The sequence below is a fragment of the Protobothrops mucrosquamatus genome, unplaced genomic scaffold (genome assembly GCF_001527695.2).
Source record: "Protobothrops mucrosquamatus isolate PMUCROS unplaced genomic scaffold, P.Mucros_1.0 scaffold110, whole genome shotgun sequence".
NCBI lineage: Eukaryota > Metazoa > Chordata > Lepidosauria > Squamata > Viperidae > Protobothrops > Protobothrops mucrosquamatus.
Genome location: NW_015386482.1, coordinates 1,002,264 through 1,019,468, shown reverse-complemented (window position 1 = coordinate 1,019,468; position 17,205 = coordinate 1,002,264). Strand labels below are relative to the sequence as shown.

Below are 17,205 nucleotides of genomic sequence, written 5' to 3'. Positions count from 1 at the left end.
TTTTAGGCGCTTTGAAGAATAGCTTGATTCGCTCTTCTTTGTGGCAGCCCCTGAGATATTGGAACACTGCTATCATGTCCCCACTTGTCCTTCTCTTTGTTAAACTAGACATACCCAATTCCAGCAACCGTTCCTTATATGTTTTAGCCTCCAGTCCCCTGATCATCTTTGTTGCTCTTCTCTGTACTCTTTCTAGAGTCTCAGCATCTTTTTTACATTGCGGTGACCAAAACTTCGCAGTGACAAAACTGGTGACCCCTTCCATTAATTTGTTTTGCACTTTGATCCTCTGTATATGACTGAAACATGTCTACGTACCTCTTTGGTACTGATCCCCCCTTTTATATTCAATCTATATTAATTCATCACCTATTTATTTTTATCTTATCTCTTTTTTGCTTTATCATATATTCTTTTTAAGTAATCCATTGCTAGTGCATTTTTTGTTTCTCATGACATCCAATTCTCAATTAGACAGCAGCATTTTTTTTGTTCCTTTGGACCAATATTTACTATTTGTAACAGATCACATATTACATACTCAAAATTTTCTCATTGTCATCTCCTGTACCTCTTCAAACAGAGTCCTCTAAACACCTTCCCAGTCAGAAGAAACAATTGGGTGTGTTTTGTTCTTGTTATTCTTGTTATGATTCCCTTTAGAGAAAGGAACCACAATGGCATTCCTCCAGTCATCAAGCATTGACCCAGGCTTCATACACATTAACAACTCACACAGCTATTCCATAAGCAAATCACAACCATATTTTAACATTTTTCCATTTTCAATATTTATACTGCCCAGAGTCAATTGTTTGTATTAATACAAGTTGAATAAATAAATATATACCATTTTAACATTTTCACAGTGTTTACCCAAACCCCAGTCTGACTCTTACTCCAGAACACTCCACAGGCAGGGAGACATAACCTCTAGATAGAGAAATAAATTTCCTTTGCTGCTAATATTTTGATTTTGTATTACCTGGCTGCCCAGCATCTCCAGCAGGTCCTGGTGGTCCTCGTGCACCTGAAATACCCATAAGTCCTTGTTCCCCTACAAGTTAATCAAGATATAAGATTCGTATTCTTGAAAAATATGACCATTCATAAAAATGGAACTGATTACAACTAAAGATATGTGTGTGTGTGTGTCTGTGTATGTGTATCTGTGTGTCTGTGTCTGTGTATCTGTGTGTGTCTGTGTGTGTATCTGTGTGTCTGTGTGTGTCTCTGTGTGTTTCTGTGTGTGTCATAATAATTATGGTGCTTTGGCAGAAGTCCCTTATATCTGACACAACATAGTATGCAAAAACTTCCCCAGCATGAAGTTCACTAAATGGTGATTGTCCTGTAGCTCTCATTCTTCTAAGAGATTCTGTGTTTACCACCTAACTTGAGATATACTATTACCATAGGTTGCAGGTGGGGTTTGGAAGTGGGGATAGGAACAAAATGATAAAAAGGGAGATAATGAAAGTTTGTATATCTCTTTTTCCCCCAGGATAATTAAATGATAGGTTTCATTTGAAACATTTCATGCTGCGACATGCAGTGAATATGTAAAAGATGGCAATAAAAGCTACTAAAATTGAGCCTCACAGTTAAAAAGCTATGCTTATCATGTTCTTGTAAGTGGAAATATAATAGTTATTTACCTCTGGGACCTTGATGTCCATCTGGGCCAGGTGGACCTATAGAAATATAAAGGCCTTTCAGATGCTGCTAAAATACTCACCGGGTTCAATATGTTTGATTAATTCATACCATACTGTTTTTCTTTTTAATGTAATAAAATTGTTTAGTCTGAACTTTCACACACTCTCTTGGCTGAACTTTTACAAAAACTATAATACAGCCTCGCATCTCACTACTGTAACTAATGTAATCTTGGAAGCAGAAAAAAGGCAACAAAGAATATATATTTATTTATTTCCACTCATCACTATGCTACATGTGGATCAAATCACTAGGACTCAAATTGATCTAACTTTTTGCATATTTGCATGTACTGTACACACAGATTATATACCACAGACACACCTAAACTGCAAAGAATATTTATACAGAACTCTATTTTTAAATTCATTCCTGCTTTCTTTTAATGAGTCTTAAATTTTCCTTATCAAAGTATCTTTAATTCTGGGATGTACATTTCAAAAGTCTTATAAGGCTAAGTAATTAATTTGAAATAGATTTTCTAGAAGTGTCGTAATGGAATATTGCCTGTCACCTGCTGATCCTTTAGGTCCTGATTCACCTGTTGGCCCAGGCAGTCCTCTGGATCCTGGTTCACCTGGAAATCGAACACATATATATGTAACTTAAAATGGGACAAGCTTTAGTCCTCCAGAAATACATTCAGCTTTGACTTGGGCCTTTGAGTGATATACTTGGTACATAATGAACACTGATAGGTAAACATATGCAGATATACATCTTTCTCCACACACATTTGTGCCCACACTTTTCACACTCCTATTTATATACACATTGATAAGCATTTCCTTTTGCTCCTAAAAATGCATGTATAGCAATTTTCAGTCCTCTAACTGGAAGCAGCAGATAGTCTATTGCATTTCATCAAGTAAACGGAGCACCTGGAGACCAACAATCTTCATACAAATCCTTTGTTAAATCTGAATGCTTATCTCTGGATAAATGTAAATACTCATGTGATAGTTTCAAAATCTTTGATAATGTTATATATACCTGTAAGACCACGGGGGCCTCTCTCTCCTGGATCACCTAAAACACACATGGAAATAAAATGAAACTAAATTAATCTGTGTTATAATCCCCATTATGGTCAAGAATGAAAAGACACATTTGGTAAGTTTCGGTCGGTGGAGGGAAATAAATAAAAGATAATTATAACAGAATAACAGAGTTGGAAGAGAGTTTGAGATCTTCTAGTCCAACCTCTTGCTCAAGCAGGAAACAGTATGCCATTTCAAACAAATGGTAGACCAATCCTTTCTTAAAAACCTTCAGTGATGGAGCACCACAACTTCTGAAGGCAAGCTGTTCCACTGGTTAATTGTTCTCACTGTCAGGAATGTTCTCCCTAGTTCTAGGTTTCTTCTCTCCTTGATTAGTTTCCATCTATTGCTTCTTGTCTTGGCTTCTGGTGCTTTGGAAAATAGGTTGACCCCTTCTTCTTTGTGGCTGCCCTTCGGAATACTGCTATCATGTTATCCCTAGTCCTTCTTTTCATTAGACTAGGCCAGGAGTAGTCTACCTTGGCTCTTTTATGACTCTTGGACTTCAACTCCCAGAATTCCTGAGGCAGCATGGCTCAGCTTGGAAACCTCTCCCTTTCCCCTCAGCATGGCTGGCTCAGGAATTCTGGGAGTTGAAGTCCACAAGTCATAAAAGAGCCAAGGTTGCCTACCCCTGGACTAGGCATACCCAATTCCTGCAACTGTTCTTCATATGTTTTAGCCTCCAGACCAATCATCTTTGTTACTCTTTTCTGCACTCTTTCCAGAATCTCAACATTTTTTTTATATCATGGCAACCAAAACTGGATGCAATATTCCAAGTGCAGTCTTACTGCGGCATTATAAAGTGGTATTAACACTTTACATGATCTTGATTATATTCCTCTATTAATGCAGCTTAGGCATTGACTTTTTTGACAGCTGCAGGATAGTGCTGGCTCATATATAAATGATTATCCCACTATTACTTGAAGATCCTATTTACAGTTACTACTGTTGAGCTATTCTATACCTGTGCATTTGATTTTTCTTTCATAGTTGTAGAACTTTACTTTTCTCACCCCTGAATTTCATTTTGTTAGAATTAGATGTAAAAGCATAGGTACCTTTGGATCCAGGTATTCCTATGGCTCCCTTTTCACCTAAACAATAGAGAAAAAAAGGATTTAAAGCAGAACAATGCTGGTGGTAACATTCCTCAGCTATAGTGGGCTGAAAAGAAGAGTAAAAAAAGCCTACTGTTGGGTGAATTGGGCACATTAATTCCTTCTAATTTATAGATTATATATATATAGGTAGTCCTCAATTTACAACCATTTGTTTAGTAACCGTTTAAAATTACAACAGCACTGAAAACCTACGACCAATTTCCCCACTTACGACTGTTGCAGTATCCCCAGGATCACATGGTCAAAATTCAAACACTTGGCAATTGGCATGCATTTATGATGGTTGCAGAGTCCTGGTGTCATGTGACTTCTTGCAATCTTCTGACATTTGTGTTTGTTTGTTTGCTTGCTTCCTTATGGCTCTGCCTTTTGTAATGGGCATTTTTATACTCTAAATCTTTAGATATGAAAAGCCTTTTTTTTACTGCTTTAATCCACTTTGGAACTAAGGAGCAGAATAATGCACACAGATATACACACATATATATATATATATATACAGCAGCAAATAAAGAACACCAAATTTGGAACACAGTATTAGGCATTACCTTTTTAAAAATTGCTCCATGCGTGTATATAGCACAAATCAAATTCTTTAAGAAAAAATATTTTCATCTATTGAAATCTTAAATTTATTGTTTATTTTTAATATTGAGTTATCACATCAATGCCCAATGCCTCCTTTGGGTGAGGGTTCAACAATAGAAAGGCATGTATGTTCTTGTATCGTTGTGCAAATGATGCAATTTAACACTATACAGTATATCATTTGTGTCCAAACTGACACAATTTACATCATTCTCCTGATGACATGATCCTAATGACATCTTTATGACTTCCTCTCTATGCCTATGTTCAATACTATGTTATACAAGCCCAACACATGGTGGTAGTATATGTTTTTGGATCCCACTCCTCAAACAGACAAGTCTGGTTTTTGAGTTTTACCTTTAGCTCCCGGGATACCTGCTTCACCTCTAAATCCTTGTATTCCTGGAGGACCTAAAGAAAGAGCAAGAATAATTAAGAAGGTTGGGCAAGAGATAACTGAGAACTGAAGACCAGGAAATAAGTAACATGGAGCTTTCAATTTTATTTCATTATGTTTGTACATATTTAACTACTTGTAGCCAACTGGATGATGCCTAGTTGTAATACCTTGATTTGCTGCATGTTATGATATGCAATACTTGGTGCTTTCCTGATGGGCTATATTTCTTAGCTGCCCCCAAAGCATGGCACTAGAAGGCAACAATAGGTTCAGACTGAAAACTTATATTTTACCAGGAATACTTTGGGCTATTGTTTTTAATGGGGAAAAAAACAAAGGAGAAGAAACCTAAGTTGACATTAGATGTACTGAGAATAAAGTGTTGTGCCTGGTAGTGGTAGTATTCAAATTAATATTCTCCACCAGGACTCTCAGTCCTAAAAAGGCTCAAATGTGCTGAGCAAATCCAATTATGTTCCTCTAGGATATCTTAAGAGAAAGAGGCTCTGAATACCTGGATCCCCAAAGTCCAATAAACTGTGGCCCTAATTTCAGGTTAGGTTTTATAATTAGAAAGGCTCATATTTCTAGGAAGGCAGAGTTATTTCTTCTTTGATAGCCTTTTGATCAAAGAAAGAAAGGGGGGAAACGTATCATAAGAGAAAAAGATGGACACATAAGGAATAAGTAAGCTAGAAAGAGAAGGAAGGGTCAGCCTGATCCACTTTTGATTCTGGCACGAATTCTAATTATTGATAACACTCAACATGTTGAAGTGGAAGGAATATGGTCTTTGAAGGAAACATTTTCTAATTCTTACCTTTTTATTTTTACTAGATTTTTGCATCAGATTTACACTTACCTTTAGAACCTGGGACACCTGGTGGACCTTGGACACCTGGTTCCCCGGCAGAACCTGCATAATAAATGCATTAGGTCACTTGGTGAAGTTTGGTTTCTTTGACAATAATATATTGTTCATATATGTTGCAATACTGGGAAGATGCTTCTCTTCTCCATTCCCTAAAAGGAATATTGTTTCCTTTCAGGAACGTTTATAGGACACAGTTATAACAAGCACTCAGGGGACACCACTTAAAAGTGGTCAGTTACAGGAACCCAAAACGCAGAAATAGCTTCTGAGTGTTATTTTTCAATTCTGTCTTACATTTCCTTAATTATCAATGCCAAGTGTAGGGACGCATTTGAAAGTAACAAAAATGCTGTGGACAGATAAGCCATTGTTTGCTTGCTACAAAACAAAGTACCAGATGGCTTTCTTTTATTGTATCTCCTTACTCATTAGAAATGACGAAGAGTTGGCATCCAATTTACTTAGTATGTGACTAGAATACCGTTTTTATTTCCAGCCCTGCTTGCATTTCTGATTAATGAATATATAAAGAACAATAGGCTATATAATATGGGGCAAAAAAACCTCAGTTTCATCTCTTTTGGGCGAGAGATTCAGCCCTTGTGATTTTTATATCACTTTGACAGATAATACTGTTTTTGTAGCCTTTGTGGTAAGAGCAATGACTCTAACTTTTTATTTTGTTTTGTTGAGTGCTAAAACTAAGAATGGATCATTGTCATACTGTTCCAAAGAAGTGAATTGGGATTATACTCCTTGAAAACCAATCTGGAATTCCTGTAAATATAAGTAAGAGTAGGCAAGCTATTGCTCAAAAGTAATTTGGCTGCAATGAATTGTCTTTCTCTACACACATAAATATTCAATAGGTGTCTAAGAAAGTCTGCAGCCCGAGGTTCAAAAACCTCAGACTTTTACCAATATCCAAGATAACTAGAAATCCTACTGCCCTCTCATTTATCTCTCATTTCCAAATGAGGCAACTTTGTACTGTTTGTAATGCAGAGGGGGTAATATATCTTTTGGATCAAGTGTTGTTAGTCATTTAAATCTCCTCTTATGGTCTCTCTCTGTCTGAATCTGTCCACCAGAAATAGAAGAGCATTCATGGTAAACTTAAATGGTGGGCACCTGCAGTGCTTGCCACTTGTTTGCTACAGAGAGCTGTGGTTGCACAGTGGTTAGAATGCAATTTTGCAGGCTAATTCTGCTGTCTGCCAACTGCCAGCAGTTCAGCAGTTCGAGTCTCACTGGCTCAAGGTTGGCTCAGCTTTCAAGGTCAGTAAAATGAGGACCCAGATTGTTGGGGGCAATATGCTGACTCTGTAAACTGCTTAGAGAGGGCTGTAAAGCACTGTGAAGTGGTATATAAGTCTACGTGCTATTATTATATGTTTACCTTAAGATAAAGGGAAAGCATAGAAAAAAATAAGTGGAAGCACAGCTGCCCATACAAAGAAAGGGCTTCTCTAATGAATAGCAAAACAGCATTGAAGGGGCTCCCTGTAATAGGAGCTTTAGAACTATAATTGAGCCTCTCCAAGAAGAAGGATTAAACATTTATCAAAGTCTTCTGCAGTGCAGACAGATATCTCAACAGGCATCATGGACAGCTAGAATGAAAGTATTTCTGAAGATAGAATTTATGAAAGTCACAGATATAATATGTTCTGAATCTTGAAAAATCTTCCAAATAATACTTTCTAGTTATTTGTGGAAGCAGGAAAAAAAATCTTACCTTTGTCACCTTTCTCTCCAAATCCAGAGGGACCAGGCTCCCCACGAAGGCCTGGAGGCCCATCTCGCCCTCTTGGTCCTATGGGGCCTTCCAGGCCAGTTTCACCTATAAAGAATCAATTGTAGGTCCATCACAGTTATGTTTTACCCAATACTTCTTCTCTTGGACTATAACTATTGTTACAGAGAATTATATATATTATAATGACAAAATGGTGAGGCTGCCCCATATAAGATCCAGAATAAATAAGTATTTTGCTTACCCATGCTGCCTTTCAGTCCCCTTGGTCCTTCTGGCCCAGGGTGACCTATTAAGCCTGGAATACCTATTAGAGAGGAAATGCATGTTCACAAAATGGTCTGTATCTTTATTTATGCTCAGCTACAAAGAATCCTAAGAAAAAAACTTAAATTACTTATATATAATTTAAGTCAATTTTAAGTTAAAGTTTCTTAACTTAACTTAAACTTTAACTTAATTTTTTTTTATTTTTGCCCTAAGAATCAAATGAATCACAAGAGGAATAATTCTTTGAATGACTCTGACTAGCTTAAAAATAATTTACAGTATAAATCCTTGTAGTTGATGTTGTATTAATTTCTTACAACGCACAAACTATTCCTAACATTGGCACTGCTATTTTAAGACAATCACAGTTTTCTATATTTCATTTCTGGCCTTTGAAATCCATATTATCTATAGAAATTTTAAAAGAACACTTTAAAAGAACATTTTAAAATAGATTGTAGTAATTTCAGTGCCGGAAAAGGCACTGTTCCAATCTGTTAATTTGCTGTTGCATTTGGATTCCAGAACCTATGAAAGCTTCTTAGTTTGCTTGATTTCACGACGTATAATTATGGAAATAAAAAGTGTCCTGTAAGACCAGAATGTGACTTTTTAGTAATTCAAATACTGCTTTTTTATTGAGAGAGAACTCAGGGACAACTGATCAGTTAGCTATTTTTATCTTTAAATAAAGAATGAAGTATTGAATTCTTGAGTAATGCCAACGTAGCAACACCACTGACACTGACAATACTTATTGGTGCATCTCAAGAAGATGGCTACAAGAAATTGGGCTATTGTTTCTATGTTCTACCTACCTGGTGGACCATGAAGTCCTTGGTCTCCTATAGAAATAAACAAACAAAAAGTGATGAATTAGTAACATAATTTGCCAACAGCAATTTTCTGATCTTTCAAGTTACACATTATGTCAGTAACATTTGCTTAGTGCAGAAGGCAAAGGTGATTTGAATGCTTTCACACACAATAGAAATGATAAACTTGGATTACTCTGTGCCTGCACTATTCAACAGATACATAGTTTCAAGGCTTTTGACAGATCAAATGAAGATAAAATGAATAATGTTTTTCCCGGAATGTTCCTGCTTAGCCATCTAATTTTGAGCTGTCTTAAAAAAATGTAAATGTCTTTTTCACCTAGATTTTTCAAAGTACAGTGTTAAACTCTTCATATAAAGTCAACACTGTTTGATCTATCAGGCACTATGCTCAACTTTTCTTTTTTACCAACTATTATTCAGTATCAATTGTTGGATAAGTCAAGTTTTAGATTGCTGATTTTTAGGAATATGTGACTAACTATATTTTCCTAATGTAGCAATTCCTGATAGCCATAGATTGCTGATTTTTAAGAATATGTGGCTAACTATATTTTCCTAATCTAGCAATTCCTGATAGCCATTGATGGTCTAGTGTGTGTGTGTGTGTGTGTGTGTGTGTATGTGTGTGTGTGTATAATGAAAAGCTATGTCTACATTGCTTTTACAGGGCAAAGCTACTGGAAAATGTTGAACTCACCTTTTGGTCCTTGGGTCCCAATATCCCCTAGGAAAGAATATGGGAGAAAAGCAAATATGTTATAGACGGATTATATCAGACTTTCCTTATTTTGCTTACCTTTCTCTAATTCCTACCACACTTAGAATACATTTGAGAAGCTCATGAAAGGCAGAAATATTATTGGCTCTATATCAGTTAGCCTCAGGTGGTTTATTTTCTGAGACACTGTTCCATGGGAAAAAATACAAATTCTAAGGATTCGTTTAATTTTAAATAAAATGCATGCCCAAAGTAGAAATTCAAATGTGTCTGACTATTATGTATCTTCCCATAGAATCCTAGTAATTTTTTAATGCTAAAGACAGTACTTAAAGCCCCCTTTCTATCATATACAAATCAACAGTAAAAGAGATTCTTATTCAAATATTAAAACAAATATTAAAACAAATCTTCCAAATTGCTACCTTTTGGTCCTGGTTCTCCTCGGAACTGACCTACATAGGAATATGGAATGACAGTCAAATGCTTGTACAAAGCATGCAAAACTATTTCTGGTTTATTACTGATAAGGGCAGTATAACTGAATGGAATATGTGTGGCTTAGAAAGCATGTTATGTAAAATCTGCTTAGAAGGCATTGCTAGCCCTCTAACATTATGTATTACTCACTTAGTATAGCACTATCCAGCATGACTTTCTCCAAAATGTTTAAGAAAACATTCTTAAAATGGCATAAGCTAATATGGCACCCTGAAAGGAAGAAGGCTACAGAAATACAAGATGCAAGTCCTTTCAACTATGTATTCAATTATCAGTGTTATATTGGACAGACTAATCAAAACTAAGTGCTTGGCAGCTGACTAGTTGTCTGGTTGATGAACCCATTAAAAAAGACCCTGCTGACCTTTTACAAAGCACCGAAGACCTAGATATGCTCCAGTACATGGGGGTCAGGAGGTTAAATGATCCATGAAATAAGATGTCTTTGTGTGTTATTTAGTATTTATTGTTTGTTCTTAACCATTGTAGGATTTTTATGTTTTGTTGATACTGTTTTTTGAATTGGTTTTTAATGTCTTAATCACCCAGATATGTATCTGTGAGATGTACAATCACATAAACTGATTTAATTTTAAAAAGTGGCCGTGGAACTGAATTCTGTTCCTCTTCATACTGAAAGAGGTTTGAAGGCCAGAATAATCTATCAAGAACTGGATGGATGGAAATCGTCCTACATGAAACCAGCAGAACCAACTGGAGCCACAGGGCTACCTGCTCCATTAGTATCAACATTGCCTGCATGTGCAGCATTTGGAGGTGGGACAAGATGGAAAACCTTTACAGTGGAGCATCTAAAACCATCCTCAGATTGCCTGGACTATGGATAGGTAGTGGCATGTGGACATGTCCTTTGCAAACAGGGGATCATTCTTGGAGCAGGCTAAGGAGGTTATGTGAGTTGGAGTTAGAAGGACCGAACAAAAACAATGGCAATAACAAAATGGTCTTCCGGATTTGTACAGCAAAGATATGTTATCTAAATGATTACATAAGTCTCAAAACTTATGTAATCCAAATTGATCCAGTCATTCTCATCATATAATTCTTAGAAAAGATAACTAATAGCTAAACAATTCAGTATCTTTTCTGGCAAATACATCATTTCATCTCCTAACCAATTTGATTTTTATATGTTTCTCACCTTGCTTCATCTCCATACTTATCAATGTTCTCAGATAATTCCGCAGTTCATGTTCATTCATATTGCTGAGTGTGCCTCCCTGGCTGACTAACTTTTCTGAGTAAGTGCCAATTCCTTGCCGATACTCAATTGGTGATTCAAGGCTCTCCACTCGGGATTTCAGCTTCCGTACTTCCTCCGCTGAAAGTTTGAAGTAAAATAAAGAATTCAGTTGTCCTTAGACTTTGTAGTTTCATGCATGCTTTTCAAGAAATAATTACTGCACAGAAAACAACTATGAACTGAAGAAATTTCAAGACAGTTCTTTTAGTGAGCCTCTTTCAAAAATGGAAACAATTGTTTTTGTTCAGAATCATAGAAATCTAGTTCACACATTACACAAAGTTATGCTGAATTTGCTTTGCTCTGGTTTTGGTTTAGCATGCTGTATAAACACAGCCACTGTTGTATAGAGTACAATCATGGATCTTATTTTAATAGTATGTGTAATCCAGGCCATTATAGTATGCTCAATAAAATATGGTTAAAATAAACTATGACTTAATATGATATACCCTTATTTTCTGGGATCGACCATTTGAAAAGATCTTGAACTTTTAGCATTCAATGATAGTATCTTACCCAAAGCAATAAGTCCAAAAAGGAGACCAAGAAGGAGCAGCCAGGCCAGTAGCAATCCAAGGAGCCACATCCACCAGTTGCAACATGAGCTACAGGGGCACCAGGCTGGACAGCCCCCAGCCCCTCCACATCCATCACCTTTGCCTTCTATAGAGGATAATAAAAACAAGTTAGTCACTGGAAAGTGAGATTGCAAAATATAAATATTGTGTATATTTATTGTGGTTTTTATTATCGCCTGTTCACCGCCCTGAGTCCCGTAAGGGAGATAGGGCGGTATATAAATTCAATAAATAATAATAAATAAAAAGCCGACAGTTGGTGCGGGGGATGATAAAAATCAAGGTATCTTTGAGTCTTATTCAGAATTCTAAACCCATTATTGCAACAATTAGCATTAAATAAATATTCATTTCATAGTTAAAGAACCCACACTGAGAACCAGTCTTCAGTTTTTGAGAAATATTGGGCTTTAATTAGTACAAACAGCAAATACACACACACAGAGAGACACAGAGACACATACAGATACCCAGACACACCTAGACACACACACATATGCAAATACATATGAATATACAGAGAGATACACCATACAAAGGTTTATATTATTGGTTTCTTTAAAGAAATCTTCGTAATTGTTTTTGTAGCATGAAGTAACATTCCATTATTGATGCAGCTATGGTACATATTACACTCTCAAAAGTGATTTTTTTCTTTTTTGTTTAACAACAGTTCAACTATGAGACATCTGGATATTTTGAGCTTCAGATATAGACATCGAATGAAAAATAGCCTGTTGTGTCATAGTTGTTCAACCTAACCAGGTCCAATCAGAAAATCTCCCTGGAAGACTACAGTTGTACAGTTACAATTCCCCAAAGAGTAGAATACTCCTAAAAGTTATTTATTTTATTATTTAATTTAATTGGCACAGAATAAGGTAAATGTGCTTTGGATTTTCTAAATCCTGCATGTGTGGTATTCAGGTTCACATAAAAAAGTGTGTTAGCATTTGTCTGTAGAAAAAATACCCACCACATTGAATGGCCTCCAATTTTAAATAAATATTTTTCCAAAAAACAATTTGAATCTATTATTAACGGTCAATGGTTTCTGCACTATATAAACCAAGAACTAATGAATACTGTATGGGTGTTCACCTGTGACAATGGTTTTGTCTTTTGTGGAAACAGATTTAAGTCCACCTGTAAGAACAAAAAGAACATAAGGGTAACTCTTCCTGCACAGAGCTGTTGTTTGTTATAAACAGAGTTTAATCCACAGTAGTAATATGAATGTGAGACAATACTACAGTGTGGCTTCAGTGGTCAGAGAACAGGGACATGACTTTGACGAATTACTGCAAACCACACTGTAATTATAAATTAAGATTTGTTTTTCAAATCCCCCCCCAATGGAATAGAAAGACTGCACAGATAGGAAACTAATTTCCTATATCAGTGGTGGCGAACCTATAGCACGCATGCCAGAGGCAGCACTCAGAGTCCTCTCTGTGGGCACGCTTGCCATGCCCTGGAGATGGCAACCATCCCTCTTCAACCAGCTGCCCTCTAACTCGCCGAGGTCCCACATGGCTAGATGCATCCCAGCACCCATGCGCTCGCTGGCCTCTGTGTGCAGGGGCCTATGGTGTCAGGCAGCAGCCACCCCGGCCCCTGCCTCACCTTGCCCTGTGACAATGGCATCCCCACCCTGCCTCGCCTCGCCTTGCCTCGCCTCACCCCGCAGGATGAGCCTCCTGCCCACACCTGCCAGAGCCCCCCTGGATCTCCCCCAACCCTGCCTGGCCCCCACAGGCGTCCCTCCCCCCGAGCAACATTGAGGTGATCACGCCCACCTTGGCCACACCCACCCAATCTGCCATGACCACCACAGCCACGCCCATCCAGTGGGCCATGCCCACCTGGTACCCGGCAATAAATAAGTGGGTTTTGGGTTGCAGTTTGGGCACTCGGTCTCTAAAAGTTTCGCCATCACTGTCCTATATCCTAATAGTTTCATATGCATGATATTTTTCTGCCTGGTGTTCAGAAGTATAGGTGAGCGGATGCAGATGAGCCCTTTTTACTATACCAAATAGTTGACCAGGAATTCTTGGTGCTTATATGGTGACATTCATGTGCATTTCTGAATTGTATGGACAAATGCTCACCAACTTGACCTCCCCCTGTTGATAACTTTTCCAATGATGTTTCAGTGATCTCTTTGAAGTTGCTCATCTACTTTATTATTCTCTTTCCCTTCTTCTGTTATCTTCAACTTTGTCAAGAATAATTGTTTTTCTAGTTCATCATCCATTAGCATCACATGACCAAAGTATACTAGTTTTTGTGTTCTGATTATCACTTCAAAGAAATAGTTGGGTTCTGATTCTTTTTATACTGTAGTTCATGTTAACCCTAGCAAATATCTCCAACTTTACAAATGAGCCTTGGAGTTCTGCTTTATTCGTCTCAGAACCATGATATCCAAATTCATAATTCCATGATATCTATTTGTTTCTCACTCTTTCTCTTTGCCCAGCTTTCACAGCCTTGCCACCAGAAAAGCCATTGTTTTAATTAGCCTGATCATTGTTATCATACATTTTTTGTGTGAGCTGTATTTTTATTCTTCTTTTAATTGGTCAAATCAAGACAGAGAATCAATGACATACCATTTGTTTCTGATTTCAGATAGGAATCTCCAGCATAAGAAGTGATAGCCTGTTTGTCTTTTTGTAAGGTGTCTTCTGAATAATAACCTGTAGTGGGCCCAAATAAATCATATTTAGGATAAACATGAAATGGCTTAATACCAGTTTATCTCCAAATTAAAAAACAACAACAACAACATCCAGAAAGCTTTTTTAAGTCTTATTGATTGTTGGAGCCAAGAATTTTTAGACCTTTCTCCATGTTTGTGGAAGATGAGGGGTTTTAAGAGTAAAACAAGAAGCTTCGTGGAAGTGTACAGTATCTGTTAAACACTTTCCAAATCTTGATGTACTCCCCAAATTAAGCTACCAATAATATTTTTACATAAGGATCAAACCCCCTCCCCCAGGACCTATTCAAACACTAAACCTCCTTGTAGAAAGGATATTTAAAAATTGAGCCCCATGGGATGTCATAAGCCTTGTAACCATCCAGCAGGATAGAAGATTATAATCTAATGCACAGGTTGAAAAAGATATCCATCCTTGTTTGGAATATGGTGTGAATTGGAGCCTTAATGAGTTCACTTCACTAATATCACTATCGTATTAATCCAGTATTGATTAAACAAGGTCATCAATTCTCATGTCTTTAGGGAGTAAATGTGGTATACTGTGATCAGTCTGAAAAGTAATGAGATGGCAACTGCAGGACTGAATGCAGCTGGTGTTATCTATTATATATGCAGAGTGGTTAGAGTGGTACAGTAATACGAGATATCAGCCTGAAGGTTTATTCCTACAAACAGTTCAGTATACAATAACACCAGATTTTTTTTAATTCATTGGAGCTTTCGGCCCATGAGAAACTAGTCACAGTGAAGTTCAGGCTCAGTAGATTAATTTTCTGTGGGTTCTTGGGATTGTGCTCCACTTCCTTCCTTCTTCCAGTCATATCCCAGCCAGTATCCTTTCACAAACATACAAGATTGTCTGTCTGGAAGATTGCCATTTCCTCGCTCATTCCCCCATCTAAGTAAGTTTGATGTTTCTTCTTATCTACGAATATTTTTGCTCATTGGTCAGAAAAAAGCAACTGCCACTCAAAATCATCTCACTTGAACAACATGAAACCTACTCATATTTATTTTGTTCTCCTTAAATCTATTAAGCTACAGTAATTTACCTCACCATATAGATATATCAAAAGGGGACCTGATGTGAGCAAACAGTGGAGCAAGGAAATAGGTGCTCTCACTGCTTCAAATGTGGGAGGAGGGGACACATGAGGAAAGATTGCAGGGCCAGTTTCTCTGAACCCAGGAAACAATATCCCCCTCCCAGAGCTCCAATCCCAAGGGGACCAGCTGCCTTAAGTGAGACTGGGCACCCCAGACCACCTCGACATGTGCAGTTTGAGGACCATTATGACTCCTCCTGACTCAGCCAGGAGCCACTAGAATACAGGGCAACTTTCTCTGGCCTCACAGTTCCCTTAAGGAATGGCCAGGAGGGAGAGCTCCTCTTCTCCCTTACAATAGGAAGAAAAACATATGAGTGCCTGGTAGATACAGGGGCAACGTCCTCCCTGATTACTGAACCCCCATACAGGGACATGATAGCAGTATTCCAGTATTTGAGGGGCTGCCACAAAGAAGAGCGGGTCGCGTTATTCACCAAAGCACCAGAAGGCAGGACAAGAAACAATAGTTGGAAACTGGAATTAAGGAGAAACTTCCTGACAGTGAGGACAATTAACCAGTGGAACAGCTTGCCTCCAGAAATCGTGGGCGCTCCATCAGTGGAGATTTTTAAGAAGAGGCTAGACAGTCACTTGTCTGAGATGGTATAGGTTCCCTTCCAGTTCTATTCTATTCTATTCTATTCTATTCTATTCTATTCTATTCTATTCTATTCTATTCTATTCTATTCTATTCTATTCTATTCTAGATGCTGAACTTGTCAGCTGGAAAGCCGATTGCCCAGTTTCAAGTCCCCAGTGCCATGTGATGAGGTGAGCTTCCGTTACTTGCCCTAGCTTCTGTCCACCTAGCAATTCGAAAGCATGCAAATGCAAGTAGATAAATAGGTACCAGTTTGGTGGTAAGGCAACAGTGTTCTTGTGTGCCTTGGCATATAGTCATGCTGGCCACATGACAAAGAGGTGTCTTTGGACAATGCTGGCTCTTCAGCTAAGGAATGGAGATGAGCATCACCCCTTAGAGTCAGACATAACTGGATAGGGGGAAACTTTCCCTTTCCCTTTATAGTTATACCAAAACTAGTATTTGCTTTTATGTTTTTATAATTATACTTTGCAACTTACTACTTTTCTCCTCTGTCTTCTTGTTGTTATGAACGTTTATTTTTAATTGAAGTGACATGCATTTCTTTTTAGCTTTACCAGATTATGTTCTCCAACATGTAGAGATAGCTCAGAAACACTGACTGGAAAAAGAATGGTGGCTATTGTTTGTGATTCAGTGTATCACACAAAAATAGAAAATATTTACTATACATAGGAAGGAATTGTGCCATTTTCCCTGACATTACCAGATGATATAAAACAAGGTTGGGGGAAAACAGAACCCATATAAGTAGTGTGTACTTTCTGAACTGATATCAAATCAATATGTGGCCCCAAGAATGGGAAGAAAACTGACCTCCACTGAGGCCTGTGCCTGATGCGCTAAAAACTTTTCCGCTGTCCTTGGACATGATCAACAGTTCCATCTCTTTCTTGGGAGTTACATTATCTTTTTCTATGAGCAGATATTTGCAGTCTTTGCGTAGGATGTCGTCACTCTGAGAGTTTGCAGAGGTGGCAACTGAGTGTCAGAAAAGACAGAAGAAAACAATCATATACATATTGGATATTGCAGTTATCCTACTTTGATGAAACCGCTTGAAAAGACTGAT

The 17,205-nt window shown here is 37.6% G+C and overlaps 1 protein-coding gene across 1 annotated transcript in view; it reads right to left on the bottom strand.

Moving 5' to 3' along the window:
• Positions 1 to 17,205, bottom strand: part of COL17A1 (collagen type XVII alpha 1 chain) — a 68,441-nt gene that overhangs the window by 32,587 nt on the left and 18,649 nt on the right. Inside the window, exons 14-30 of the mRNA XM_015812787.1 lie at positions 16,950 to 17,114; positions 14,308 to 14,394; positions 12,791 to 12,835; positions 11,628 to 11,774; positions 11,007 to 11,186; positions 9,769 to 9,798; positions 9,323 to 9,349; positions 8,602 to 8,628; positions 7,758 to 7,820; positions 7,496 to 7,600; positions 5,746 to 5,799; positions 4,841 to 4,894; positions 3,830 to 3,865; positions 2,713 to 2,748; positions 2,234 to 2,296; positions 1,659 to 1,694; positions 986 to 1,057 (exon numbers count right to left, since the gene is read on the bottom strand). Coding sequence (XP_015668273.1) covers positions 986 to 1,057; positions 1,659 to 1,694; positions 2,234 to 2,296; positions 2,713 to 2,748; positions 3,830 to 3,865; positions 4,841 to 4,894; positions 5,746 to 5,799; positions 7,496 to 7,600; positions 7,758 to 7,820; positions 8,602 to 8,628; positions 9,323 to 9,349; positions 9,769 to 9,798; positions 11,007 to 11,186; positions 11,628 to 11,774; positions 12,791 to 12,835; positions 14,308 to 14,394; positions 16,950 to 17,114 — 1,227 coding nt within the window. The remainder of the gene's footprint in view (positions 1 to 985; positions 1,058 to 1,658; positions 1,695 to 2,233; positions 2,297 to 2,712; positions 2,749 to 3,829; positions 3,866 to 4,840; positions 4,895 to 5,745; positions 5,800 to 7,495; positions 7,601 to 7,757; positions 7,821 to 8,601; positions 8,629 to 9,322; positions 9,350 to 9,768; positions 9,799 to 11,006; positions 11,187 to 11,627; positions 11,775 to 12,790; positions 12,836 to 14,307; positions 14,395 to 16,949; positions 17,115 to 17,205) is intronic.